General features: G+C 49.0%; 1 protein-coding gene across 31 annotated transcripts in view; it reads right to left on the reverse strand.

The window, feature by feature from the left end:
* Positions 1 to 26867, reverse strand: part of LPIN1 (lipin 1) — a 123726-nt gene that overhangs the window by 5433 nt on the left and 91426 nt on the right. For all 31 annotated transcript variants that reach the window (XM_005600211.4, XM_070236642.1, XM_005600214.4 and 28 more), the window contains 7 exons: positions 24011 to 24090; positions 18612 to 18738; positions 16496 to 16644; positions 15900 to 15986; positions 6133 to 6285; positions 1140 to 1254; positions 239 to 342 (listed from right to left, as the gene is read on the reverse strand). In XM_005600211.4, coding sequence (XP_005600268.1) covers positions 239 to 342; positions 1140 to 1254; positions 6133 to 6285; positions 15900 to 15986; positions 16496 to 16644; positions 18612 to 18738; positions 24011 to 24090 — 815 coding nt within the window. The remainder of the gene's footprint in view (positions 1 to 238; positions 343 to 1139; positions 1255 to 6132; positions 6286 to 15899; positions 15987 to 16495; positions 16645 to 18611; positions 18739 to 24010; positions 24091 to 26867) is intronic.

Below are 26867 nucleotides of genomic sequence, written 5' to 3' on the forward strand. Positions count from 1 at the left end.
AGTTCAAGTTTTCGGCCCAGAGGGGATCTGATTCAATCAAGACTGCCCAAAACGTAAGTTACAAGAAGTTAAAATACAAGGAGTTAAAATATATTTTTCCATGTAAGAACTAAAGATTAAAACATAGGCAACAGAAGATAAAAAGGTATACTGTAAATTATAAAATACCTTCCAAGATTAAGACGGTAACAACAACGTAACAAAACAGTTAACCACACAAAACGTGCACAATACTCACGAGGAAATGTTGGTCTTTGCGTGCTCCTGTACGAGTTCTCCTTTGGGGTTGACAGTAAATATTCTGTTCAAAGACACTCCTACTTGCTTGTATGAATACACATCCTATATATGGTAAAGTGTTAATTAGAAAAAAAAAAGAGTTCTTGCAAACACAAACGCATGATATTTTGGACTTGATACAGTATTATAAAGTTTTCATTAATGAGAACTATATTTCCAAGAAGTGTAGAGAAAGAATATTTCTGGAGGCGAAACTATTATCAGTTTTCGCCCCTGGGCCTCAGTTCCCTCATCTATTCAGGAGCTGAGTTAGACAGTCAACAACCCACCGCAGCCTCTGCAGTTCCAACATTCCTTACCGCTATTTTCTGACCCACTTTCTGGGGCATGAGTTTCAAAAGTAGGGGAATTTTCTCACTGGGAAGTTGGGACCCAACCATATTCTCCAGAATGCGGAACTGTCCAGCAAATTTGGGTAGTACATACACAATCTCAAAGCATTTCTTTTACCATAAGAAACAATACTCCTAAAATTGAGATGCTGAGTTCACTACTGTGCCAAGGACTGCCTTTGAGGTCTCCCTTCTGGTAGAAAGGGCTGAATCCTATTCAACGTTCTTGTTTTACTAATTCAGCAGGTAATGTGGGATTTGAAGTGACTAGTCCCACATTTCAAGCTTCAAAATGAAACCTACTAGGCAATCTTCAAAGAAAACTAGAGGCCATGAAATAATGTACAATCTCCTTGCCGTTAGATGTAGGCAGGTGGCTCTTTATCAGCTATTTCTTGTAGGACGAGAATCTGGCTTCACATACAGTCTAGGCCAGCCTTTCAGATGATTGCTGTCAGAAAAAGACAGTGATTTCAAGAGCTCTGATATACCCCATCCACTACTTACAGCCGGTCGATTTCCAAAAGCAGCATAAAAGGGTTCTGTATTTGGAAAAAACAGGTTTTTGATGTCTGTCAAACACTGGACTTTAAACTTTTCTGGTTTCTTTTCAATCACTTCTCTGTTAAAACAAATAAATAAGTAATGGATCAGCATGAGAGGATAAGCTTCATTAGCATCAAACTATTTTCAGCTGTCAAAGGTGCCGTGACACTTACAGCTTCAAAAGTTCAACACGCACAGGTCAGTTAAGCTGCCCCAGGAGAACACTAGACAGAAAGTGAATCTGTACTCTCAAGCGTTCCCACAAAGAAAGCGCTAAGGACAAGTGACTTCACCCAAGAGCTCCACCTGTCATCCATGGAACAAAGAATTCCAGAGCACAGAAAGACAGAGAACATGGCCAAACCCGTTTTATGAGGTGCATAACCTCAAAAACAAACCCTAAGGAAGAAAACTATGAACACAGTGAGGGCCGATCTCATCCGTGAATGTCAGTGCAAAAATGCTAAATAATTTGCGAACTTAACTGAAATATATTAGGGAAGACCTAAATAAATGAAGAAATATGCCATATAATTGAACTGGAAGATTCAAGGAGATATTAATTCTACCTAAATTGATCTATAGATTCATCGTAATTTCAATCAGACACAACAGGTTTTTGTCTGCATGTTTTTATGGAACTTGATTCTAACAGCTGCACAGAGAGGAAAGCCAGAACCAGCCATTTATGGCCATGATGAGAATCCGAAGCAGGCGAAAGGTCAGTCTTTTCAGTAAACGGCACTGGGACAACTGAACATCCACACAGGGGGAGAAAAAAGGAAATGGGCCCCTACTTCATCTATATACAAACATCAATTCCTAGTGGATTACAGACCTAAACATGACAGGCAGCACCTTTAGATAAAATAGAGGACACTGTCTTACGCTCACAGGTCAGGGAAGGCTTCTTACACAGAGAGCACAAGCTACAGAGGAAGTGATACGTTCAACTCAAGAAATGAAGAATTTACGTTCATCAAAAGCCATAAACTGGGAAAAGGTATTTGCAGCCCTCATAACAAAGGTGACATATATAGAATTGACAACACACTCTTAAAAAGAAAAAAGAAAATAGGGGAAAGACTTGAACAGGCAATCCACAGAAGATGAAGCCCAAATGGCCAATAAACACATGAAAAGAGACATTTCACACCCACCAGACTAGCAAAAAATGTACACTGCTGACAACATGTCGGCAAGAAACAGAGCAAACGGTACCCTTACACACCGCTGCTGGGGCATAAGTTGGTTCAATTACTTTGGACAACAGTTTCGAATGGCCTCATGAAGCTGAATACGTGCATACTTCATGGCCCCGCAATTCTACTCTCAAGAGCAACCTCAGACGAACCATCGCGTGTGCGCCCCTCGAGGACCCGCAGAAGCACTGCTCCCACAGCAAAACCTGGGAACCACTCGAGTACCCATCAACAGTGAAATAGATGAATAAGCCGAGGCAGAGTCAGACAGCAGGAGACGATACAGAAGTAAACATGAATGAGGTGCAGCTTCGCTCAACAATCTTGGGAAGACAATGCTGAACGAAAAAAGTAAGCTCCAGAAGAACATGTGATTTGCTTAAAGAAAGTTCACAAATGTGCACAATTAAACATATTGGTCAGGATTGCACATAAATGTGATAAAACTATACAGAAAAGCAGGGAATGATAAACACAAAATTCAAGGATGGTGGGTACTACTACTACTCAGGGGAGGGATGAGAGCAAGTGGGCCTTCAGAGGGAACGTACGTCCTTTCACTTTAACTGGGTGGTGGGTGCACTGGTGTTCATGTGTGACTATCATTTGTACCTTGCATGTATTTTAGAAATCGTCTTCTGTACCTACTCAAAACGTACTTTAAGCTGCTGACGATGATGATGGTGGTGGGGGTGGGGGTGGTCGTGGACTGAGCGTTAAAGGACCCAAGTGCACGCGGCCGGCCCCGTGGCCGAGTGGTTCAGTTCGTGCACTCTGCTTTGGCGGCCCAGGGTTTCACAGGTTCAGATCCTGGGCACAGACATGGCACCACTCATCAAGCCATGCTGAGGCAGCATCCCTCATGCCAAAACTAGAGGAACCCACAACTAAAAATATACAACTATGTACCAGGGGGGGCTTTGGGGAGAAAAAGGAAAAATAAAATCTTTAAAAAATAAAAGAGACCCAAGGGCTGGTCCTGGCTCTGCATCGACTTCTGTGGACTCCAGAGCCCTCCTTAACACTAAAAGGGTCTTTCTTTCTACATCTTCGCATTCATAGATAGATACATGAAGGACTGTATGATTCTAAGTCTCAAACTTCAACCCACCGGGGAAAATCATCCAAATTCAACTTCCTACTTCAATCTCTTGCTCTCTCTCACAGACACACACACATATTGTGCATGTGTGAGTGTGTGGGAGGTGGAGAGGAGGATGTCTGCATGCATATATATGGGGTAAGTAAGAAAACACCTTGCCGGCCCCATGCCACCCAATGCCTCGAAGGTGCAAGGCTCCTTGTTGGGCAGTAAGAACACCCAGGGGCACGGGGTAAGGACTGCTGAGAATCGCTATGATGACCAGTACAGACTGCTCCCGCGGCACAGCCTATCTCTTTGGTGATCTGAAGTTGCAAATAGTCACTGGTCACTCAACTGAGCCTAGATGTAACTTCACTCTAGCAAACAACTAAGTGTCATTTACCCAAGTCTCACAGCAGCTGAGAAAACCCCAAAGGGCAAATGCAGTTACTTGTGGAAGAAGTTCTTTCCCAGAGATAGAGGCCAGTCTCTGTTGCTGCCTGACTCCGGAAGTTCAGATCTGTCCCAGTAACCCAGCATCATGGGAAAAGAGCAAAGGCTCCTATGTCCAGCCCTGTCCATCAGCTCAGCGAGTCAGTGGGACCCACCCCCAGAGACTGGAGCCACACCTATCGGGAATGTACTCTGTACTAACAGAGCCTTTATAAAAACGAACTGAATCGCTCTGTCGTCACAACAAAAGAGGGCAAGTAACTAAAAAGAATCACATGACAAAGCCAATTTCTACTTTAACAGGAGAAGCTCCTGAACCAAAAGGTATGTGAAATAGATTCTCTCAACTTCTTTCTTCAGACATACTTCCCAGAATGGTAGCCTTTCAGATCTGAAAGGGACCCTTGAGATCATCTAATCCAGCCCTCTCATTCGGCAGTTGAGGCAACAGACGCAGGAAGGGGAGCCACCTGCTCACCACACCAGCAATTAGCTGTGATCACCAAGCAGCCTCAGAGCTGGGGCTCCCGGTCCCCCTTCAGAGCCCTCTCTGCCACGCCATGCTGACTGTGCTCCATGCATCCCACACCCACTGCATTTATTTTTCTTCATTCCAAGTTAAACCCAGGCAGTGTCATCAGAATGGTACCCGTCTAAAGTGTCTTGCTAGGGAAGGTCATTTGTGGTCATGGTGGACTCACCCATCAATTCTAGAAAACCTGCAGGACGGCCAACACAGAGCATGGCTCTGGCTAGAGTGCAGTGCTGGAAGGACCAGGCTGCTGGCCATAGCCATCAGGAGCACCTCCATCTCCCAACAGGAAATACAAATTGTAAGGCTCAGTTGTTTGGGTTTTTTTTTAAATAATTCCTCACAAGGAAAAAGTTTATATATCTTGGACAATGATATTTTGATAAGGAAAAAATGAAAAGGATCACCTTAAATTTATTTTTAGGATGTCAGAATTATGACGCCAACTTTGTGCTTAGCCCAGCCAAGGCTTAGTACTTAACACATGCTGATGAGTAGCTTGTTGCAAACTGTCAACATATCTCAGGGACACCATTTCCTTAAAATATCTGGATTTCTGTTAGGACCTCCACTATCATGACAGCTCTCAGGACTTGAAATACACTATGACATTCAGAGGTTTGGCCTGAATTTCCTCCCCAGAATGCGCAAGTTTCAACGTGAGATCTTTTACTACATGAAAAAAATGACGACTCACACAAAAGAAGGTTGTGAGGGAAAAGGCATCTATGGAGCTCAAGAAAAATAAGAGGAAGCAACGTGGCGTTTGGGCCCTTCTAGATGTATGTGTGTTTGCACAGTTAGCAGCAGCAAGCAGCTAATCTGGTCCTCAAATTGAGGCAGAATCATGCCAAAGCCCCTCACTGGATCTTAAGGACATGACTCTGTGATACTTACAACCAGCCTCTGCAGGACCAAGGTCCTGTTATGACCACAACAGATTACACTTTGAGGGCAGTCTGGGAGACCACCCTGGGCCTCGAGCTACAGGGAAGCCTCGTGTTCTCCTCGCCCACCCCAGGAGGCCAGACTGGATTTTGCTTGGCTGCCCTGAAGGCGGGCGCAAAGGTGAAGGGAGGAGGGGAATCAGAAACGGGCCAGTAGTCTATCAGAGGCCTGTTCAAATAAACAGTGTGACTAGAGCTCTCAGAGATGAGTATAGGGGAGTCCAGGCCAGGTGGGTGGTGGCGGCTGGGAGAGAGGCCACTCAACCCAGCCTAGGTCCCCGATTAGACGAAATGCAAGTTGATTCTCAGAGTCATCAAGACTCAGCCCAGCAACACAGGGCGAGGAGCAGCCACCCACAAAAGGTGAACAGCATCTGCGAAGGCTCAGAGTAGAGAACATCACTCTGGAAAACGGAGACAGTTCAACACGTCTGAGATCTCGAAACTAGAGAGAAACAAGACTGGAGAGGAAGGCAAGAGGAGGTCATGAAGAGGCAAGGGAGGCTGAGCTGATGAGCCTGGACTTTATCCCAAGAGCCAGGATGAGCCAAAGAAGGGTGGTGAAAGCGCCAGACATTCATTTCAGGATGATTTTTCTGATGCCCAGTATGGAGCAGCGATATTGGTTGCGAAGACCTGTTAAGAGGCTATTCTTGCAAAACTTCCAGTGAGGGAGAGAGAGCACCCGAAGCGGCCGCAGAGCTGGGGTGGGGGGTGGACACGCCCCGTGGCGTACCTGTGCAAGGCGGAAAAGAGACTGCTCGGGCTCAGCAGCAGGGGCCCCTGGGGCAGCACCGTGCCCCTCTCGTTGACCCAGTGCAGATAGCCCCGCGTCATGTCTGCCATCCCGATGGCACGCGCAGAGCAGTAGAGAAACTTGTATCCATTTCTGAAAAAGAGACAAAACATCCACAGTCAACGGCATCGCGCAGTGGAACTGTTTTATAGGCACAAACCCTGATCTCTCTCTGTTTCACGAAGAGAGGCACTGCGGCAGGCTCCCTCCCAAGCAAAAGGCCACCTTCTAGAAAATCTTTTCAACGGAGAAATGAGCTTGAATGCATCTGACTGTCACTTACTCAGCACATTCACATCTCTCACTCTGTTTAATCCTCACGGGAACATTGTTCCGTAGGTATTATCCTCCCACTTTACTGCTAGGGAAACTGAGGCTCGATGCGTCAGACTGGCCAACCCGCCTGCACCGGTACCCTTCAGACTGCCAGCGCCTGCTCCTGGTCAAGGGCCACCCAGCCACCTGGGCACAGGGCCCCATCCCCACCTGCCAATTCGCAGACCTCGTGCCAGCAATGAGCCCATCCCCGCCAACCCATGCTCCATCAAATGCTCCCCTACACTGGGTAATTCCCATTGGCACAGAAATATACTCTAACCTCTCTCATCTCACGCTAAAAACAAGCCAAGCCAACAACAACCACAAAAAAATCCTTCTTAGGTTTTACCTCTCTGGGGCAAATCCCATTTCTTTGTTCCCCCTTGTAGCAAAATCCTTTCAAAGAGCTGTGTTTCTGCACTGACTCCACTTCCACTGTGCCTTCTCCCGTCAACCCACTCCAAGCACGCTTGTTCCCCTCCTCACTGCCCTTGTCAAGGTCACCTATGATGCCACCTTAGCAATCCAGGCATGACTTCTCAACTCGCGTCTGAACAGACTTCCTGGGAGCACCAGACACCGGTGACCTTCCTTCCTCCGAAATACCCTCTTCCTCTGCTTCCAGGACCCCATAGTCTCCTCCTTTGCCCCCCCACCCCCCACCAGCCAGCTCTTTCCAGACGAGTCACCTGGGCTGCATCTGCTCCCGGCCTCCAAATGTACAAGCGCTCTGGGATCCCGGGGCCTCATTTCTTCCCAACACCTCCACCCCCTAGGGATCTCACCCATTTCCAGGGCTTTAAACGCACATTGAAACTGAAGCAGTATAAAATATTTGTGATATTGTGATATAATAAGCACACATTTGATCTTCATCCCCACTTCCTGGCCCAGAGCTTCTAAAACCCTTGGAATTTCCTGAGTGACAGGGATAAGAGGAGCATCTTTTGTTATTCATAACAGGCCCCTCTCATCCACACCTGAGTTAATGCTAACGAGGTGACTCCTGGAGGATGGGACCTGGTTGCCAGAGGAACCAACCACACAATTAGAGGATTGGAACTTTCAGCCCCACGCCCCAAATTCTAGGGAGAGGAGAGGGGCTGGAGATTGAGCTCAATCACCAATGGCCAACGATTTAGTCAATCATGTCTAAGTAATGGAACTTCCATAAGAACCCTAGAGAAGGGGGTTTGGAGAGCTTCCGGGTTGGTGAACGCAGCCATCCACATGCTGGGAGGGTGGTGCACTCCAACTCCATGGGGGCAGAACCTCGACCTATGTACCTCTTCATCTGGCTGTTCATTTGTATCCTTTATAATAAACAGGCAAGTGGGTTTCCCTAGGTTCTGTGAGCCAATGTAGCAAATTATCAACCCTCACGAGGGGGTTCTGGGAACCCCCAATCTGTAGCCAAGTTGGGCAGAGGTGTGGTAAGCTGGGGACCTACTACTCACAACTGGCGTCTGAAGCAGGGGCAGCTTGTGGGAACGAGCCTTAACCTGGGGTCCGGGACCCTAACTACAGGTAGCTGGTGTCAGAATTAAATTAAACTGCTGGACACCCAGTTAACGTGTATAGAGAATTTGGGAATTGCTTGCTGAGAAAACCCCACATTTCTGGTGTCAAAAGTGTTGGGAGGGGGCCGGCCCTGTGGCTGAGTGGTTAAGTTCACACGCTCTGCTTCGACAGCCCAGGGTTTTGCGGTTCGGATCCTGGGAGCAGTAATGGATGGCACTGCTCACAAGGCCATGTTGAGGCGGCGTCCCACATGCCACAACTAGAAGGCCCTACAACTAAAATATACAACTATGTACTGTGGGGATTTGGGGAGAAAAAGCAGGAAAAAAAAAAGTGTTGGGAGTGAAAAACAATTCACAGGAACATTCTTCTGTTGAACACAGCTTCATGGATTTAGTGACACTACCTTTCCATTTTTTTTTAACCATTGAAAACTTAGTGTCCAAAATGAGACATGCTGCGAATATAAAATATACACCAAGTTTCAAAGGCTTACTATAGAAACAAAAAATAAGATACATCCCCTTAATAATTTTTATATTGGAGCCAGCCCCATGGCTGAGTGGTTAAAGTTCAGCACACTCTGCTTCAGAGGCCCAGGTTCACGGGTATGGATCCCGAGTGTGGATCTACTCCACTCACCAGCCATGCTGTGGCAGTGACTCACATACAAAATAGAGGAAGAATGGCACAGATGTTAGCCCAGGGCAAATCTTCCTCACCAAAAAAATAATTTTTATATGATTGCATGTTTAAATGGTAATATCTTTAATATATTGGATTAAGTAAAACATACTAAAAAATTTTTAAACACCATCTATACACTGATGTCTCCCAAATTTGTATTTCCAGTCCAGACTCATCTCTGAAGCTCCAAGGCCAATGTGTGAACTGCACACTCCACATCACCCATTAGATACACAACAGCATCTCACCCATGGCACATCATAAGTGAACGCACTCAGGCGCCCCTCCCAAGCCTTCCCACCTCAGCAAGCAGCACCCTGTTAACCCAGGGTGAAGCCAAAATCTCAGGGGCCACTCTGGGTTTCCACTTTTCCTCACTACCACCTCCACCCCTACTCATTACCAGGTCCTCTCAGCTCTGCCCTCACATGTCCCCCAACCTCCAGGACAGGGACTCTCACCTCTATTCCTGCCCCCCATCAAGGCTGCACTCAGAAAGAAAACTTAAAATTTAGTCAACTCATGCCCAAAGCTCTCCAAAGCCCTGCCATTTCTGTCAGATATAATCCAAACTCTCTGCCACAACCTGCGAGGCCAGTAAGACCTGGTCCCCGCCTTTCTCTCCAGCCCATCTGCTCCCTTGCTCCGGGCTCCCCACACAGGTGTTCTCACGGTTCCTCTCACTCGCCACGTGCATTCCTGTGCTGGGCACCTGCTCGTGCTGTTCCTGCTGCCTGGAACTCTGTTCCCCACTGTTCCCCCTCAGGCTCACTCGCTCCCTCACCTCATCTAGGTCTTTGCTCAGATGTCACCTCCTCAGAGAACCCTTTCCTTGTCCCTTTATTTAATCAAACACCCCCTGCCTTCCCCTCGCCCAGGCACTGCACCCTTGCTCTGTTTACTTTTCCTCACAGCACTTATGACAAATGGAATGTTACGGACCCTTGTTCGACTGCATCACTCGTTAATCCATACACTCCAGGAGGGTGGGGACTTCGTCTCCTTCCTTGCTGTAACCCCAGTGCCAAAAACAGCGCTTGGCAGGCAGGAGACACTTAGTAAATACTTGCTGAATGAGCGAATACAAACTGCCCACTTCCTGTCCGACCTCCTGTTCCGCCATAAATACTTCACGCTGGCCGGACGACCTGTCTCTAGCCTCGCTTAACATGTTCTTTAACACCCAGAAACAGGAAAGTTTTAAGACAAAGAGAGTCTAGAAATATCGGCTTATCTGGAATACAGGGATGCATCTGAAAATCAAGCAACCTTTTTAATTAAACATCTTTGTATCTTAGCTTTCTAATTAATGCAATCTTTTAAAAAAAATCACTATTTCTGTCGACGGCTTTTCACATCAAAGTCCTAAAAGCTGCCACCTGCAAGGTCTGAGATGACAATTTTACTCAAACTTGATTTTCAAATCCATTTCATGGTCTGATCATGCCACGGCATCATTCTCGCCATGCAAGTGTTCTGCCGCAAAGGCCGTCACTAAACTTAGCTGGAAATTCCACCCGAGATGTCCTGATGGGAGAGATGCGTGTTGGTGGCAGCGGGGATCACCTTTCCAGAGACTTCACCCCCACCAACGCTGTCTGAAATTCCCAGTGCTCCCATCCATTGCCCAGGTGGCACCAAGCCACAAAGCTTGCTCTCAATGGAGCCCCTCGTGGGTAAGACTCCTCCCCTTTGCTCAGAAGGGCAGCCAGCAGCAGGACATGCTCCTTCCACCAGTGCACAGCCACGGGGCACTCCTGGCCAGGCCCCAGGCTGGGCTCGGTGTGCACGTGGGGCCCAGCACAGCCGTGCCCTACGGAACAGGGAGTGCTTTAGGGAAAGTGACAATGACAGACACAGGACACGTGACAGAGCAAAGGTGGACACGAGGGACCCCAGGGGTGGGAAGGGCAAGCCCTGCCTGAGGAACTACCAGTGAACGGAGGTGCAATCCACAGTCTGGATCACCCTTATCCCTCACTATCTCAGCAACTGCAACAGGCCCCTGGGGAAACACCAGAGCCAAAAAGGAAGAGCATCCCACGGCCAGGCTTGGTACAAAGTTTCTCCATCTATCCCAATCTCTACACCCCTCTGAAAACGCTTGGCCCAGAAAGATAGTTAAACACTTTGGAAAGATAACCTTTGGGAGTATTTTCCAAGATAAACGTCCAGACTGGAGTTTCTCAACTACTGACATCTTGGACAACTGGATAAATAGTTGTTTGCGGGGGGGGCTCCCTATGACGCTGCGTTGTAAGCTACTTAGCAGCATCCCTGGCATGCTAAATCAACAACCAAAAATGTCTCCAGACACTGCCGCGAATCCCATGGCCGGCAAAATCGCCCTCAGTTGAAAGCCACCGTTGTAGGGAGAAGGTTCCTCTGCAGCCCCATTTGCAGTCCTAGAGGAAGGCCATTCGCCTGCTACCTCGAGAAAGGAAGGCTTGCGCCAAAGTCAGGCTTGTTCCCAGCCCGGCCTCCAAGGCCCTCTGCGATCCGGTGCGGCTGGCTTTCCGTTTCATTTACTCCCACCCGGCCCTCCGCACGCGCCTCCCTCTCCGTGAGCCCTGCGCTCATCCTACTTCCACCCCAGATGAGCTCTCCTCTCTGTCGAGACCCTGCTCATCCGACAAGGCTCAGCTCAAGTGCCCCCTTCTCACTGAAACCTCCTTTGGTTCCTCCCTCGTCCAATCGGAATAAATCTCTCCTTCACTTACGTCCCTGAACTGCAGCTCTCATTGCACCTTCCCATCACTGCCTCGTGACGCGGAGCGCCACCGTCTGCTCCTGCGCGATCACGGGATCCCTGAGGGCAGGGGCCCGCAGCACCCAGTGCAGCACCGCAGCCCCACGCAGCACCGCGCTCAGCACCGCGCACAGCCCCACGCAGCACCGCGCTCAGCACCGCGCACAGCCCCACGCAGCACCGCGCTCAGCACCGCGCACAGCCCCACGCAGCACCGCGCTCAGCACCGCACACAGCCCCACGCAGCACCATGCTCAGCCCCACGCAGCCCCGCGCTCAGTCCCGGCATGACGGCTTTGCAGTCAGTCAGCGAAATCCCAGGGATTCTCTCTAAGGCGGGGCTTGCAAAAGCCCCCTCCGCTGTTCACACACACGTGTGACTTCAACCACACAGCCAGCGGCAGAGCACGCCCGGCCAGCAGTGACCTAAGGGACCACCTAGTCTAACTTTCTCATTTTCAAGACGAGGAAACCAAAGCTCGCAGTGGGGAACGACGTCTGGGGGTCTGTGGGGAGCTGACGGCTGTCACCTCTAGACTCCAGGTCCCCTGACCCCGTGTTCAGCACATGATCCTCTCCCTTAGCAGCAGATAGTAATGACAGCAATAACCCAAGACGACCTGAGGTCAAAGAAATAAGTAACTGCTGTGGCAAGAGAAGAAAAAAGACCCTCATAAGTCTGCTAATGGGTATTTCCCATCTTCAGGACGCCAGCTTCACATGATACATTCCTTGGGCCACCGATGAACTAACTGATCTATGAAAAGACAGTAAGCATTCATTCTCCCTGTCGCAGAGACAGTGACTTCTGGCTACATGAATATAAAAATTTATACCAAGTAAGGTAGAAATCAGACTAATTACTGTCCAAATTTAGCCCCTAAAAGACCTATTGGCTCAATGATCTAGATACTTCAGGAAATAATCCTTCTTTACTTTTCTTCTACGTATTGAACATATTTGAATATGAAGGAGTTTCATACATCTTCCATTTGTATTTGCTGTAGTTCTTTTTAATCAATAACCAATAAGCTTTGTTAAATCAATAACCCAGAAAGCTTTATATCCTCTCTATGAACAAGGTGACAATCAGCCTGAAAGACCATTTTTCACCAGCTGAGCGTATTCAAACAGGTAATTACATTCAGCAAAAATAAGTTTAATTGCCCTCATTTTCTCTTGTTTCCAGGCAAGTGGCTATAGGCAAGACTGGTTTTTTCATTAGACAAAATACTGCAGTGTATACAATTTAAGTGGGACCCAAATTCAAGGAAAGCAGTGTCATGAAAGAGCAATCAGTCCAAAAATCCTAAGATCCTAAGATCAGTCCAAAAATCCCAAATTAAACGGCATCTCCTTCCTGGCACTCTAGCCGGCTGACTGTTTCCCTAACACATCTCTGGGTAGTCACAAGTAAGAAAGAAAGAACGCCTTGGACTCACGAGAAGAGAGAGTCACAACCCGATGGGTTCTCACCTTCCCCTGCTACGGCTGCCGAGACCCTGGAGAGACAGCGTGCACTCAACCGACAGTCAGCTGCGGAAACTGCACACTGTGTCCAGCCCGGGCGAGGTCTCTGTGATGGGACCGAGGCCACCAGCCAGGCCAAGCCCTTGGTGTCAATAAAGCGCTCAGTAAGCCCAGAGGAGGAGGAGATGAGAGCCGCCCAGGGTCACCGACTCTAGCCTGGAAAGGCTTCACAAGGACTGTGGTGCATGAGCCGGGCATTACAGGCTGAAAAAACGTTGAGCAGCAAAGGCCTGCAGTGCAGAGGCCATCCAAGGAGCATAGGCTGGAAGACGGGACAATGAAGCACGGAGTGAGGACACAGTCAGCCTGGATTAGAGCAAGCAGCTCGGGGGAGAAGCAGCAGAAAACCAGGACCTAGCAGAAGGTTGGCACCCAAAACGGCTGGGTTTCCAAAGCCACACCAAGGAGCTCGCTCTTCACGTGACGGGTGCGCAGGACGGAGCCCTGAGGGCCAGGGCCGGGCTGTGCTCGAGACAGCTGCTCCGGAAGCCTGACCATCACCGCCAATCGCACTGGCCTGATTGTCTGGGTGCCACAGGACACATATCGAACTCAATGAACAAATACATGTCAGGCCGATTCCTCTCAACCCAAACGAAAATACAAGAAGCTTTCGGCACTATTCTCAGATCCTCACCAACAGACTTCTCTCATCCTAAACCGACCAACCAAAGACAAGAACGTCAGGTGTTTCTTGGTAAGCTACACAATTTCACTTTTCAAGAAGGTGTCTTTTCTGGGAAAATCCAAGAGAGACATAAATCAAGACAAAAAAAAAAAATGCAACTGTGCCTTTTTTTTTTTTTTAATGTTACAGTAAGGACAGGAATAGATTTATGTTCCAAAAACCAAAAAGAATCAGGCTGTGAACTACTCAGTATCCTGACGTAGGAGGGTTTCTTTCAACTAAAAATAGATGCAGTTTTCAGTGTCATGCAAGTCAAGGCAGCTCATCGGTGATTAATCCTTCTAACAAAAGGTCAGCCCACGGTGAGGTCGTGGGGAAAGGGGTCTGCACACACACCGTCTGCGGGAGCACAGACTGCAAGAACCTTCTAGAGAGCGATTTGGGAATATTGATCAAACCTTTGAATGTGCTCATCCTTTGACCCAACAGCCTGCTCCTGGGAATCCACTTTACAGTAGGCCTTCCCTGAGTGCGTGCTTTCTTTACTCATTGACACGCTCCTTATATAGAACAGACCCTCTGTGTAGACGCTCACTGCCTCACTGCTGGAAACGGTGAAAAACCAGAACTACCTACCACGTGTACCAGTGGAGGACCAGTTAAAGGATGGCCTACCCACAGCACTGGACTCGTGGAACAGTTACAAGAATGAGGCAAACCGTACAGGTAATGAAACAGGAGGATATGTTATGAAATAATGTGAGCACATGTGTGTGCATCAGGGGCAGGGCGAGCGTGTAAGTGAATTCTAAGTACAGCAAGACACAACCAAACTGCCCACAGCAGTCTCACTGGCAGGGCCTGGATTAGCCGGTGGCAGAGCAGGGAGGAAGACACGAGCTTTGCACTTTCACATTCTTCTAATTTTTCTTATTTCTTTTATTCTTTTTGAAAGAAGCATGCATTACTTATGTAATTTTTTAAAGAGGAAATCTAGAAAAGTAAGGTCAAACCAATGAGCTGGGCATCTAAAAAACCCAGAGCTTAATCCCACCAGGATACACGGCCCTCCTCCCAGAAGCATAAGGCAAAGGAGGCCGGAGGCTGTGTCCACTTCACTATCATCCCAAGCACCAGCACAGGACCAGACACACAACAGGCATCAGTAAACGGTGGACAAATGAATGAATGAGGAGTGGGAAAGGGTACTCCGTTCGTCTGTGCCCACAGAGGACTGGAGATAGCTCTGAGTGCCCATCCCCCCTTATCACCACCACCGTGGGCCAGAGGTGAGCACAGCAGGTGGGAATGATGGGCCTGGGTCCTCTGTCCTGACGTTCACCAACTGTGAAACTTCCCCTCCGTCCTACCCCATGGAAAGACGGGCTGTCCCGAGTCAGCCCAAGGCACCTTCCAGGCCTAACTGGCTGGAGAACAGAAAGCGTTGGAGAGAGAGGTTTCACTTATGTGGGAGGCTCTAGTCCACAGAAAGATGGAGAAAGTGCAACCAAGCACAAGCCAGTACTGGGGAGGGAGAAAGCCCGACTGTCTCTGGAGCCTGGAGGTGGACTGGAGAGAAGCAGTGGACTCAGGTCCGGACAGACCAGGGCTTTAACGAGTTCTGCCCATTAGCAGCTGTGGGAATGTGGACAAATCGCTGTAACTCTCTAAGTTTATTTCATCTAAAAACAGAAATGCTACTATCTGCTGTTCAGAATTACTGTAAGATTTAAGTGAAGTGACCCAAGTGCCCAACAAAATACCTACTCTCCCGCCCTGATGTCCCGGGTGTGTGCCCCACAGCGGGTGCTGTCCTGTGACCCACCGTCCTGTGTTTTGGCCACTCAGCAGAGCGCTCCCCCAGACCAGGTGAACGACATGTGCACGGCTGGCTGGCTCATGGGGCCTGCCCTGCAACTGCTTGGAATCTGTACCTTTTAAACTCAAAATAAGACACTGGCATATATCAGACCACTTCTTTACCTGATTCTCTCTGACACTCCCCAAGCCTCCCCTAACGCTGCCACCTTCTTCTTTCTCCATCAGTTCTCGATTCACCCACCAATTCCTTTCCTGTCCTTTGGTACAACACTCACATCTGAAGCTGGCGGGATTCACCGTGCACTCAGGACCCTCCACCGCCACCCCTGCTGACCCTCCCTGGTGAAGGTGCACCCCTCTTTGAAAGTGACCCTGGCAGCAAGGATTCCACGGGCAGCGTCGTGCGTACACCAGCCGTGCGTGAGGGGTGGGGAAGAGGCGGTCCACACTCACTGGCTCACTTTATGGTACAGTTTAGCAATGCCCTGGTGGGTCCAATCCTTCCCGAGGGTGGGCAAAATGTGGCCGAGAGTATCTGATCTACGTAAAGATAAAAATGAGAAAAATAAAATTAAAAGGATGTCACAAAAGGAAAAAAAAAGTTCATTCCAATTCATCACATCATAAATGCCTAACAAAAAAATGCAAATGAGACCCACGACTTACTTTCTGGATAGAAAGCCCAAAGCTAAAGTCATCAAATGAGACCATGCTCAGAGAAGGATATGTTAACAGGCAAAGGGGCACCTTCCACTGCATCATGTGCTACATCAAAGGGAAAAGGCCATGCAGAATGGTGCTCTTTAGAAGCATCCACGTGAGCAACAAAATCAGGGAGCCGACACCGTCCATGGAAACAACCACTAAGCCCCAGCTGCAGCTGCGAATCAAGGAGCAAAGACTCCATGAGCAGCACGGACTACACAGCAAACTGCACTGCAGGAGCTCCACGACGGCAGCGGAGGAGAACTGGAATGCTGGCCCAGGCCCAGGGGTCCCGACCGATGAAGGTAAGAGCTCTCCCACAGCCCCGGATCCACTGGACCTACCTAGTGATTGTTCCGTCGATATCAGAAATGATGACTTTGTCGTCCCAGTTCCACAAATAGATGGTGCCTTCACAGCGGCACGTGCCTTGATACTGTGTGGTGACGCTGAAAACCACATCATTGGGGCCATTCTTCAACTTTAAGCTTTTCTGAAAAACATGAATTATGTGTCTGCTTGAGGGGAAGGCCCAGATTGAGGGATATTTGGTTTCTGTTCCATGAAAAGCTGGATTAGGATTTTTTAAAAAATCACTGCCCTGGCCAGCCCTGGTGGCCTAGTGCTTAAGATCCAGCACGCTCAACGCCGTGGCCCAGGTTCGTTTCCCGGTCGGGGACGCACAGGCCAATCTGTCAGTGTCACACTGTGGTGGCTGCGTGTTACTGGGATGCTGAAAGCTATGCCGCCAGTATTTCAAATACCAGCAGGGTCACCCACGGTGGACAGGTTTCAAAGGAGCTTCCAGACTAAGGCAGACTAGGAAGAAGGACCTGGCACCCATTCCTGAAAAAACTGGCCATGCAAACCCTGTGAACAGCAGGGAGCACTGTCTGATACAGGGCAGGAAGGGGAGAGGAGGGCACAGAAAGACAGGGCAGGGTTCCGCTCTGCTGTCCACAGGGCGCTAGGTGGCAGAAGGAATCCACTCGACAGCACTCACAACAAAGGCCACTGTACCATTCTTTCTTTCTCTGTCTTGCTCCAGACCAGGATGGCTCTTTCCAGGGTTTGGACAACCTGGACCCCAGCTCTCCTCTCAGACCCACTTACAATGCAGCTCACCCACTTTCTGCAATGCTGTTCTACCTCCAAAGACAGCGCTAAGCTGATCCAGTATTTCTGGATGAGAACTGTCAGAGAGGGCTAAATGACAGGCTATAAGGCCCAGCAAAATAAATCACAGCTTCAGAACAGGTCACACTTACTCCTCCGTAACTAAATACGAAAGGCCACAGCTGGGGAGATAAACTCAAGCCAGGTGTGGAAACAGGTTTCTCTAAATGACCATGTTTTTAAGGACTATTATACTGACACAGATGGGACGAAAGCAGTCTCAGTGACCAAGCACATCTCATATCCAGAAGCACAGAGCTTAGACTCAGGAAAACCACGCCAGATTCAGAAAGCAAAGTTACCGTTTGGCGGTGTGCATCTCTTTGCTGGGAGCCTCTGGCACACAGGCCCACAAGCCGCCTGACTGCATGCAGGCCTCCCCCAGCGCCACTGGTTGGAGCTGCGCACCACGCAGCTACACAAGGACTGCCAGGCTGCAGGGTGGCACTTGTGGCATTAAGTGGGTGTCTGGGCCTGTCTGTTATCTTTTCCCAATAAGCACCACCACAGCTAAGCCTGGCCCTCACTCACTCTCAGGATACAAGGAAAAGAACACGGATACTTGCTCACTGACTGCTCCTGGGTAACAGAGCCCAGGTAAGGGCCTGATTAAAACGGGCCGTAGACTCACACACAAAAACAACATTGTGACTGGGGGCCGGCCCTGTGGCTGAGTGGCTAAAGTTCATGCACTCGGCTTCAGCAGCCCGGGTTCGGATCCCGGGTGTGCACCTACCCCACTCATCAGCCACGCTGTGGAGGCGTCCCACATACAAAATGGAGGAAGACTGGCACAGATGTTAGCTCAGGGCTAATCTTCCTCAAGCCAAAAAAAAAAGAAAAAATTCTCTAGATCCCATCATAATTGCTTGATTTTCCCCAATTTAAGAGATGCATTTGAGTTAGCTCTCAAAGTGGAAAGACTCCTGTGAGATTTTGGTCTATCAGTCATTTACACCTCAGCATAAATTAGCTCCATCAGGCTGCCTTCCTCTAACACTTGAAAACAGGAGCCGCCAGGGCTGCGTCAGGGAACCCAAGGGGAAGTAACACTGACGAGCCAGCCTGCACAGGTGCTGGTGTCAGGGTGAAAACACGGGGTACCAAAAGGGGGTCTTGAGGTAGCCAGAGGGCAGTAGGCACTCTGGGATAGAAGAGGTGCCAGGAGTAAAAGTGGGAGCCAGAGGGCGAGAGGGACACCCAGACCATCCCGTCCTCGGAGTCTGGGCGGCCGTGCCTTGGCCAGTGGCCACAAACACGGCGAGGGAAGAACAGGACACTCACCAGCTGCTCTGAAGTCAGCCGGAGGGTCTTCTTGTAGCCCACGCTGGACAACAGAGCAAGGTGGCCCGCGCTCGACGGCTTGGCAGCTGAGTGCTCTTCATCACTGGAGGATGACTCATGCTTTATTCTGGAACACACAGTGATGTAATCACCAATTAGGAAATGCATCTGGGTAGCCATTAAAAATGCATTAGCCCGCAATCAATGGCGGAGTCAGCGGGTCTCTCCCGAGCGCTGCTCCTGGGTGGTTCTATGCCATCCACCATCACATTTATCAATGAATCTCATAAGTCCCATTCATATGGCTTGCGCATTATTCATCTGGGGCCACCTCTCCTTACTCACGGCCCTATTTACTAGCTATCATCACTCTATTCTAAACCAAGGGCTCCTCTCCCCGATCAGTAAGGTTAACTTCCTTCTTGCCTAGAGGGACGCTCACAAACGTTCTTGTCCCTTCCCCGACTAAGGCTGCAGGCCAAGCACAAGGAGTCCAAATGTCTACACATCCGACTCATCAGTTCCCTGTATCCACCGCTCCAATCCACAAGTCCAAACAATGAGGGCATTCCAGGACTTCCGAACAGGTGCTGGTGAAGACAAGGAGTCTCACGAACCCTCCTCCAGAATCCCTAAGCCCCTGTCCCACGAGCAGGGCTCCTTATTTTCCTGTACAGAATGCAGAGGCCAATGTTCCCAGCTCTTCTAGGCTCTCCCATTCGGAGGGGAGCTGGGAGGTGCAGGTGGGAAGCAGGCTCATTTTCGTTACATAGTTCATGCAAAGCATGTCAGTAATTAGTTGGTCCCTAGATTAAAATCGTGCTACAGCATAAGCCCCAACCCAGCAGTATTAGCTCTGCTTCCCAGGACCATTATCTTTAAAAATGCCTTAATGCTACACAAAGTGTTTAACAAATGTTTGCCAGGCTAAATGGAAAAGGCTGGTGGCCCCCAGCAGGTGCGTCCCAACTCCTCAGGGGCACACCTTCCTGCGAGGCTTCCTGTAGGCACGGCCCTTTATGCAAAGCCCCATCTTATCTTTCTATCTCAATGAACTCTCACCTCTCTACGCCCCCGTGCCCTCTCCTCCTGCCTCCTGTTTCCTCCTTTGCCTCTCCTCCCTTCACCGGAAATGTTGAGGTATCTCCCATGCAGCCTGCTGCTTTCTTAGCCCGTATGTACTCATTCCAGAAGCAGGTCCTACAAACCAATGTTGCCCCAAACCAGGGGAGACTTGAAACGACACCATTATTCAGCACCCTGCTTCTGTGTTATTTCTACCACCTCTGAGGCGGAGACTGGCTCTTTCCACGTCTAGAATGAGCTGCCCCTCCCTACACACCTGCTCCCTGGCCCCGTGAGAGGCAGCCTCTGGACTGCAGGCTGGGGGACTGGAGCTCAGCTCACTCAACCAACACTTATTCACACTGTGCTGGACGTAGATGGGACAGCTAGCACCCCAGCCCCCGCTCTCTGGGGCTTTTTGTCTAAACAATCACAACACAGCAGGACAAGTGCTCCGAGGGGGAAGAAGAGGCCGTCCCGGGAGCAGCTAGATTGGTGGCCCAGGAGCTGCACAGAACAATCCAGGCCGGAGTCGCAGACTTGGCCCTCACTGGGATACCCCCTTGGTGATCGAGCCATGGGAACAGGTGACTATGTCCAAGGAGAAGGACGAGTGCACAGGCTAGAATCCTGCGGGTCCAGGGCAGGGCTGAGCTACCTGTGGGCAAATCAACACCCATGACACTGCGGGCTGGTTCCAGGCGGAGTGGAGATGGCACTGCAGGTAGAACCTGCAAAACCCAGGTGTGAACCCATAGGAACTTCCAGCTGTGTTACTTCCCTTCTTTCAGGCTTGACTCCTTATCTTAGAATGCAGAGGAACAAACTGCATCTGACCCACCAAAAAATTCAGGATGCAGGCAGACAACAGACAGAAAGAACCAGACTGGGAGACACACATCCCAGGCAAGGCCTCGCCAACTACAGGATTCTCTCCGGGCCCCAGGGGCTCGTCTGAAGGACGGCGTGTTCCAACAGATGCTCCCTCCACTTCCGAGCCCTGCGGATCCCACGAGCCAGGCTGGTCCTTCTGAAACAACAACCTAGAGGTTTCCAGACAGATGGAGGAGACACAGTCCTGGAGCCAATCCGGCCTGACGAGCACCCGGGTGGGAACCCGGAAGGAGGCGAGGCCACAGGCCCCTCAGTGAATCGGGAACTGTTTATGCTCCATCCAAACAGTTTGGGTAAAATGAGATCCAAATGTGAACCGAAGCTCTTGGCGACAACAGATTGATGTGTGCCTCTGCTGGTGGGACGTGGAGGCAAGGCAGAATAGCTGTCATTTCCATCTGCCGCTTTCAAAAAAACAAGACTAAATCCGTGCAGCTTGCCCTGTTTGAGGGAACACAGAAAGGAAAACAGATACAGAAACTAAAATGGGAGCTGTACAGTTGGCTGCTGGTGGTTCCGGCTTAGGGTGAGGACACAGTCATTCAGGGACTCTGGCACCCGAGAGCAGCAACGTAGCCGTTGCCCCCTACTCCCGCAACGGCTCACTGAACGTTGCTCACTTCACAGCGTCTGCAAGAAGCAACCAAACAAAAGGGCTCATCTCGCTTGAACGTCTGTGTCCAGCTGAGTAGCTGGGAGCCACATCCAAGCTAGCACCTGTCAGAGGAGGAATCCTTCAAATGGTACGTTAATGATCTATATGGCGCCATGCCATTTGCTCAATTATGAGACTACAGGGACTGCTCTGTCAATCACATCTGTCAATCAGGCAGGCACTCCAACGCCCTTTTTCTTCGTCAACTGCATGAATCTAATGAGGAGACTAAAAGTCTAAGATGCCAGTCACAATTAAAAGATTTATGTTTCTCAAAAAGAACTTTATATTAAAACTTTTCAAAATCTCAATTCCTTTTCACAAGAGTCAATTCTTCATTTTTCGGGCTTATTGATTAAGTGCAGCATGACTAACTCAGAATGGTGAGCAGTCAAACTATTTCTGCTTAACTAGGAAAAGCACTGTTGTCAACATTTGAACAGGATCATGTCAGGTAATAAAAAAATCCAAAATGCTTCAAATAAACCGCACCTGCTGACGTTCCAACTCGGGCAGAGCTGCACAGGTGTCCTGCTGTCCCCTCACCCTCAAGCCACCCAGAGTCCTCCCCGGGGCCTCCAGGCTGCTGAACAACAGTGGAACCACACCCTCTGCACACCGGACCCTGCACAGCTGCTGTCACGTTCTCTCCCTGTTAAGCATCTTGGGGCCTCAGGCCCATCTTCCACCAGGTCTGACAGGCATATTGCAGGCTGAATTTGGCAAAAATCCTGAGTTTGGCCATGTCGCAGAGTATATTTTAAAACATTTGAAACTGCAGTTAGGATGAGCATGTGACCTCAGGTCACCCCAGAGCCACCCTCCCGGCAGCTCCCACACAGTCACCGCAAGCACCTCCCCTGTGTGGCCCTGTTGGGTTTTTTGTTCTGGATCTCGCTTGTCCTGAAGCTGTGGTGAGGATGACTGAGCCGAGGTCTGAGATGCTGCTGTCACTCTCTTCCCCATTTTCCAGCTGGAGGAGGAGACAAGGAAGGGCTGAGGAATTCACCGAAGATCACACAGAAGGCTGACAGAGTCCCTGCTCTGACGTTCTGCCCACGCTGCCGCTCACGTTTGAAATCATAGCTAAGACAGAGAGGTTCTCAAAAAGAATTCCAGGAGAGCAGGGCGTCTCCAGCGCAGCTAAACCGCCAGTTTGAACTGCTGAGGATCGGCTGGCATCTTTAATTGTGTCCCCTCTCACGGCGGTGACCACCTCCTGTGCAGCCTCCCCCGGCCGCCCTGGGCACGAACATCACGCCTGTTCCTTTGCTCAGATACGGAAGGCAGTTTGCCCAAAGCCAGGATTCCAAACCAGATGTGCCTGACTCCAGAGTCTGTTTACAGCCTGCTGCTTCCCACTAACAGGCGTCAACAACCACGTCCCAGTGGATTTCTGGCTCTACCCTGGCCACTTTACATGTCCCTTCAAAGGACTGCACCTGCCTTCTCCCTTCCAAGCTCACTCAGAGTCAAACTCAAAATTCCAGGTTGGGGAAGCATCCAGGGAATCGTGCCTGAAAGCCCTTCCCCGGGAACAGGGCAGAGACGGAGGGTGAGAGGGGAAACGTCAACCCTGTCCCCCTCCGGTGCAGACCCGCAGGGTCAGGCGGGCAGGGGCAGCGCCGGGGCGCCACCAAGGAGAACAGAAAGGGTGTCCTCCCACGACATCCCGGCCAGCGCTGGCTGGGCCATTCAGTCACCTTCAGAAACGGCTCTCAGGCCCCGCACGCCCTTCCCCACAGCCAATAAGAAAGTCAAATTTTTTCTTACTTGCAACCCACATGAGTTTCTACTTCCAACAATGAATTCTGGAAATAAAATAGTTCACGACAGAGAGCTACAGCCAGGGGTCTGAGGACTTGAAATCTAAGCCCGCCTCTCCTATGAGTCAGCAATACACTCGGAAAACCTCGTCAGTTCAGTAACAGTTCGACATCACCGATGAAATGCCTGTTCTGTGTCAGGCATGGGCTTGGCCTCCAAGATATTAAAATGATTAGGATATGCACGTTGCCTTCGATTAATTTGCTAGCATCTTCCATCTGCTAAATAAGAAACGCAATCCTGGGTTTCTTTAGCATTGGAATACTGTAAAGGCAAGGTCATACGTAAAAGGCATTATATTAGGTCATTTAGGGTCAATATACAGTATCAACATCAGAATTAGTGGCTGACGGCACTGCCCTCAGAGTAGTTACCCTCAAATCCATACAAAGAGATTAACCCGAAGACAAAACGCCCTGGGCACGAACATCACGCCTGTTCCTTTGCTCAGATATTGACTAGTACTATCAAAATCTAATGTCTCCTATGCCGAGTTAATAGGCATCCATATCAATACTTAGAAAAGTATCAACATCAGTTCCCTTATATTTACACTTACAGGAAAGGCAAGTTTCTTCAGAAGGGAAACATTTTCATGTCACTGTTAATCTAGTATTTATCATCATCATCATCAGGACTACTACTATTCTTCTGTATATTAAGCGCTACCACACAGCAAGACTGTAAGTGCCCTAGTCACGTTATCTCATCTAAGCCTCACATTTATTTTGCAAAATAGATATCTAAGGGAGCAACTGCCTCCATCTGATTGATGGGAAACCAAATGAAGTCAACTGCTCCAGGCCCTGGAGTAAATAAAAGAGCCAGGGCTGCAACCCGGGTCGGCCTGCGTCCAGGGCCTGTGCTGTTGGGTGAACCGGATCAGCATGCGACGGGCACGCGCCATGACCCTGGACACAGGAAGGAGCTGCAGCACACGAGGTGACCCTCACTGTACCTGGTGGCCATGCCAAGCTGTGACGGCTGCTCCCCGGTGCTGTGGCTCTTTCCAGCCAAGCCCTGCTCTGGCTTACTCTCCTGGGGAAGAAAGAAAGAAAGTCAGAGGAGCACCAAACAGAAGTGCCTGTGCGCCCGCTGGTGTCCTGCAATGGACCCTCTTTCCTAAGCCCAGGGCAGGGCCCACACGCCTTCCCAAAGCACAGCCCCCAGGACGGCAGGCCCTGTTATGCCTTTGCTCAGAGGGATACAAGTAAGCTGAGAAGTATTTTTGACAGAAATGAGTCTGTTTTCCATAAGTGTGTGTGGAACCAAACCAAACTCCATCATCACTGCAGCTGATGCAAATGCTTTATCAAGGGCTGCCTAGATACCCGAGGGCTTTCAAAATATTTTCTTTTAATTGCTGATAGAAATGCCTGAAAATATTTTCACACCATATTTCGCTTGGGAAAAGTGTGGAAGCATTCCCTCTTTTTCAATACTGCACACTCTTACTAGAAAATGCTCCTGTGATATACCAGAAAGAGCCCAGGAATTCTAGGAGATCTGGGCCCAGTCCTGCTTCTCTCACTTAGGAACCTGGGGCAAGTCACAGAACCTTCTGGAGCCTCGTTTCCCCACCTGCAAGACAGGATGACAATGCCTATCTCTTAACGCTGCTCTGAGGACTATGGAGATGCTGCACATAAACACAGAGCCTGGCACCTGGCAGGCAAGGGAGGAGGAAGACAGCCACGAGCCCCGGACTCCACGGGAAGTCATCAGAGCCCACACAGAGGTGTCAAAGGATATACCACTAAATATCATTATTTGTTGTCATTTGGTCAGCAAATGAGTGAAATAAATGATAAGCAGGGTGACCATCTTAACACATGATGACTACAAACTATTTTCAAATATTCTTTAGTTTTTTATAAGCACACAAATAATTGATATGAAAACATGCCCAGTTAATTTTTAATCTATTTAGTGAGGCAGGTAACATAGCCACTATTAACAATTCTTTATTAGTCTAGTTCAAAAATATATCTATCTGAAATAAACATATTTCAGTTTTTTTAAGAAAATTTAATTTCACAGCTTTCCCTATTTCATGCTCGTATTTTCCTCAAATCAAGCTGGTGAGAATTTGGATACTCGACAATAAACAGGCCTTTGCAATAGCCTTCTGCCTACATTCTAGAACATTCTGCTCCCTAGCAAGGAAACTAGGAAGGCTGTTTATGCCTTAAGTCCCCTGAAGGAAAGCACGTGGGTGCTCCACCTTGTCCACAACCCTGGGAGATAAGGGACAATCAGTAAAACGCAGGTTTGACAACTTTACCTTGATGTGACTCTTCCAACAGACTTTTTCCTTCTGAACTAACGGAATAGATAAACTGAGCTCACTGAGTTCCCGTCACTGCTATAACACCCACTTGAGTGTTATCCGTGGGCTTTCTATCGGCTTTCCCTCAACAAGTATTTGCCAAACGCCTGCTCTGGGTCCAATATGGGCACAAGGGCTACCACAGGGATCGGAGCCACACACGGGCTCTGCCTTCCTGTAGTTTAGGGTCCAGAGGGGTAAGAGATGTTAATCAAATAGTCACATTCAGTTTACAAATTAATCATTGCAAACTCTGACAAAATTTTTGAAGGTAAAGGTATATGAGAGCAAAGAGCAGTCCAGACTCATCTGCTAAGAAAGGACCACTTGAGATGCTAGTTAATTAAGGAAGAAGGGAGAGAGGGGTCCTAAGAACTAGGCAGAGAAAATAACACCTGCAAAGGTCCTGGGGTAGAATGTACTCTCAGCCAGTGAGGCTAAAATACACACAGTAGGGGCAGAACGATAAAAGATAAGGCCATAGAAAGAGGCAGGAGCTAGAAGACGCAGGTCCTGTAGTCCATCTTAAGGATACTGGTCTGAAGTATAAGAGCCCTGGGAACCCACTGAAAGTTTTAAGCAGGGAGTAGCATAAATTGGACCCATATCCTAAATAGACGAACACAGCTACAGCACAGAGAATGAGGAAAGAGGCAAGAATGGATACAAATTGACTATTGAGCAGCAAGCCTGGGAGAGATGGTGGTAGCCTAGATTTGTGGGAGTGGAGCTGGAAAGAGAGGCAAAATCTAGGAAGTACTTACGATGGTAAATACGACTGCATGTGAAGACTGAGGAAATAGGAAGTGTCTAGCCTAAGGATGCACAGTGGCTGCCGCTTCTAACTGGTCCAACAAAAGGAGAATTCACAAGAAAATCATCAGTTCAATTTTAGGGATGACGAGTTTGAGGCACTTGACGTGCCCATGTGGAAATGTCTACCTAGCTGGCTATCTGATAAACGGACGTGGAACACAAAACAATGTCTAGTTTGGAAATAAAAACAGAGCCAACATGTGGGCATGGGTGAGGCTGCCTAGAGAAAAGCAGGCAGTGAAAGCAGAAGAGGGGCCCTGAGAAAACGCTTGAGGACCCTCTTGTGGGAAACTGAGCCACAGAAGGAACGGCCCTAGGAGGAGGAAAGCCAGGTAGACAACAGCAGGCAAGCCAAGCAAAGAAAGTGCCGCAAGAAACAGGTTGAGAGGTTAACAAAGATCTGGAAAAAATTACAGGCATTTATAGAAACGGAAACCAAAGCCACGTATACTCAGACACGCTAAGTGGAATGACTAACGAGGGTGAGTCCACCGCTGGAAGTCTAGCTCTTTAATAAAACTGTCCTACAAGCCACGAGAAGACACTTAACTTAAAAAAAAACAATTAAGCTATCAGGTCAAATACTTTCTTTTTACAGATGAAGAAACGTTCCAGCGAGGCAGTGACTTGACCGTGGTCTCCAAGCTAAATAAGTTCACAGAGCCAGGAG

The sequence above is a fragment of the Equus caballus genome, chromosome 15, assembly GCF_041296265.1.
Source record: "Equus caballus isolate H_3958 breed thoroughbred chromosome 15, TB-T2T, whole genome shotgun sequence".
In the NCBI taxonomy this organism is placed as follows: Eukaryota; Metazoa; Chordata; class Mammalia; order Perissodactyla; family Equidae; genus Equus; species Equus caballus.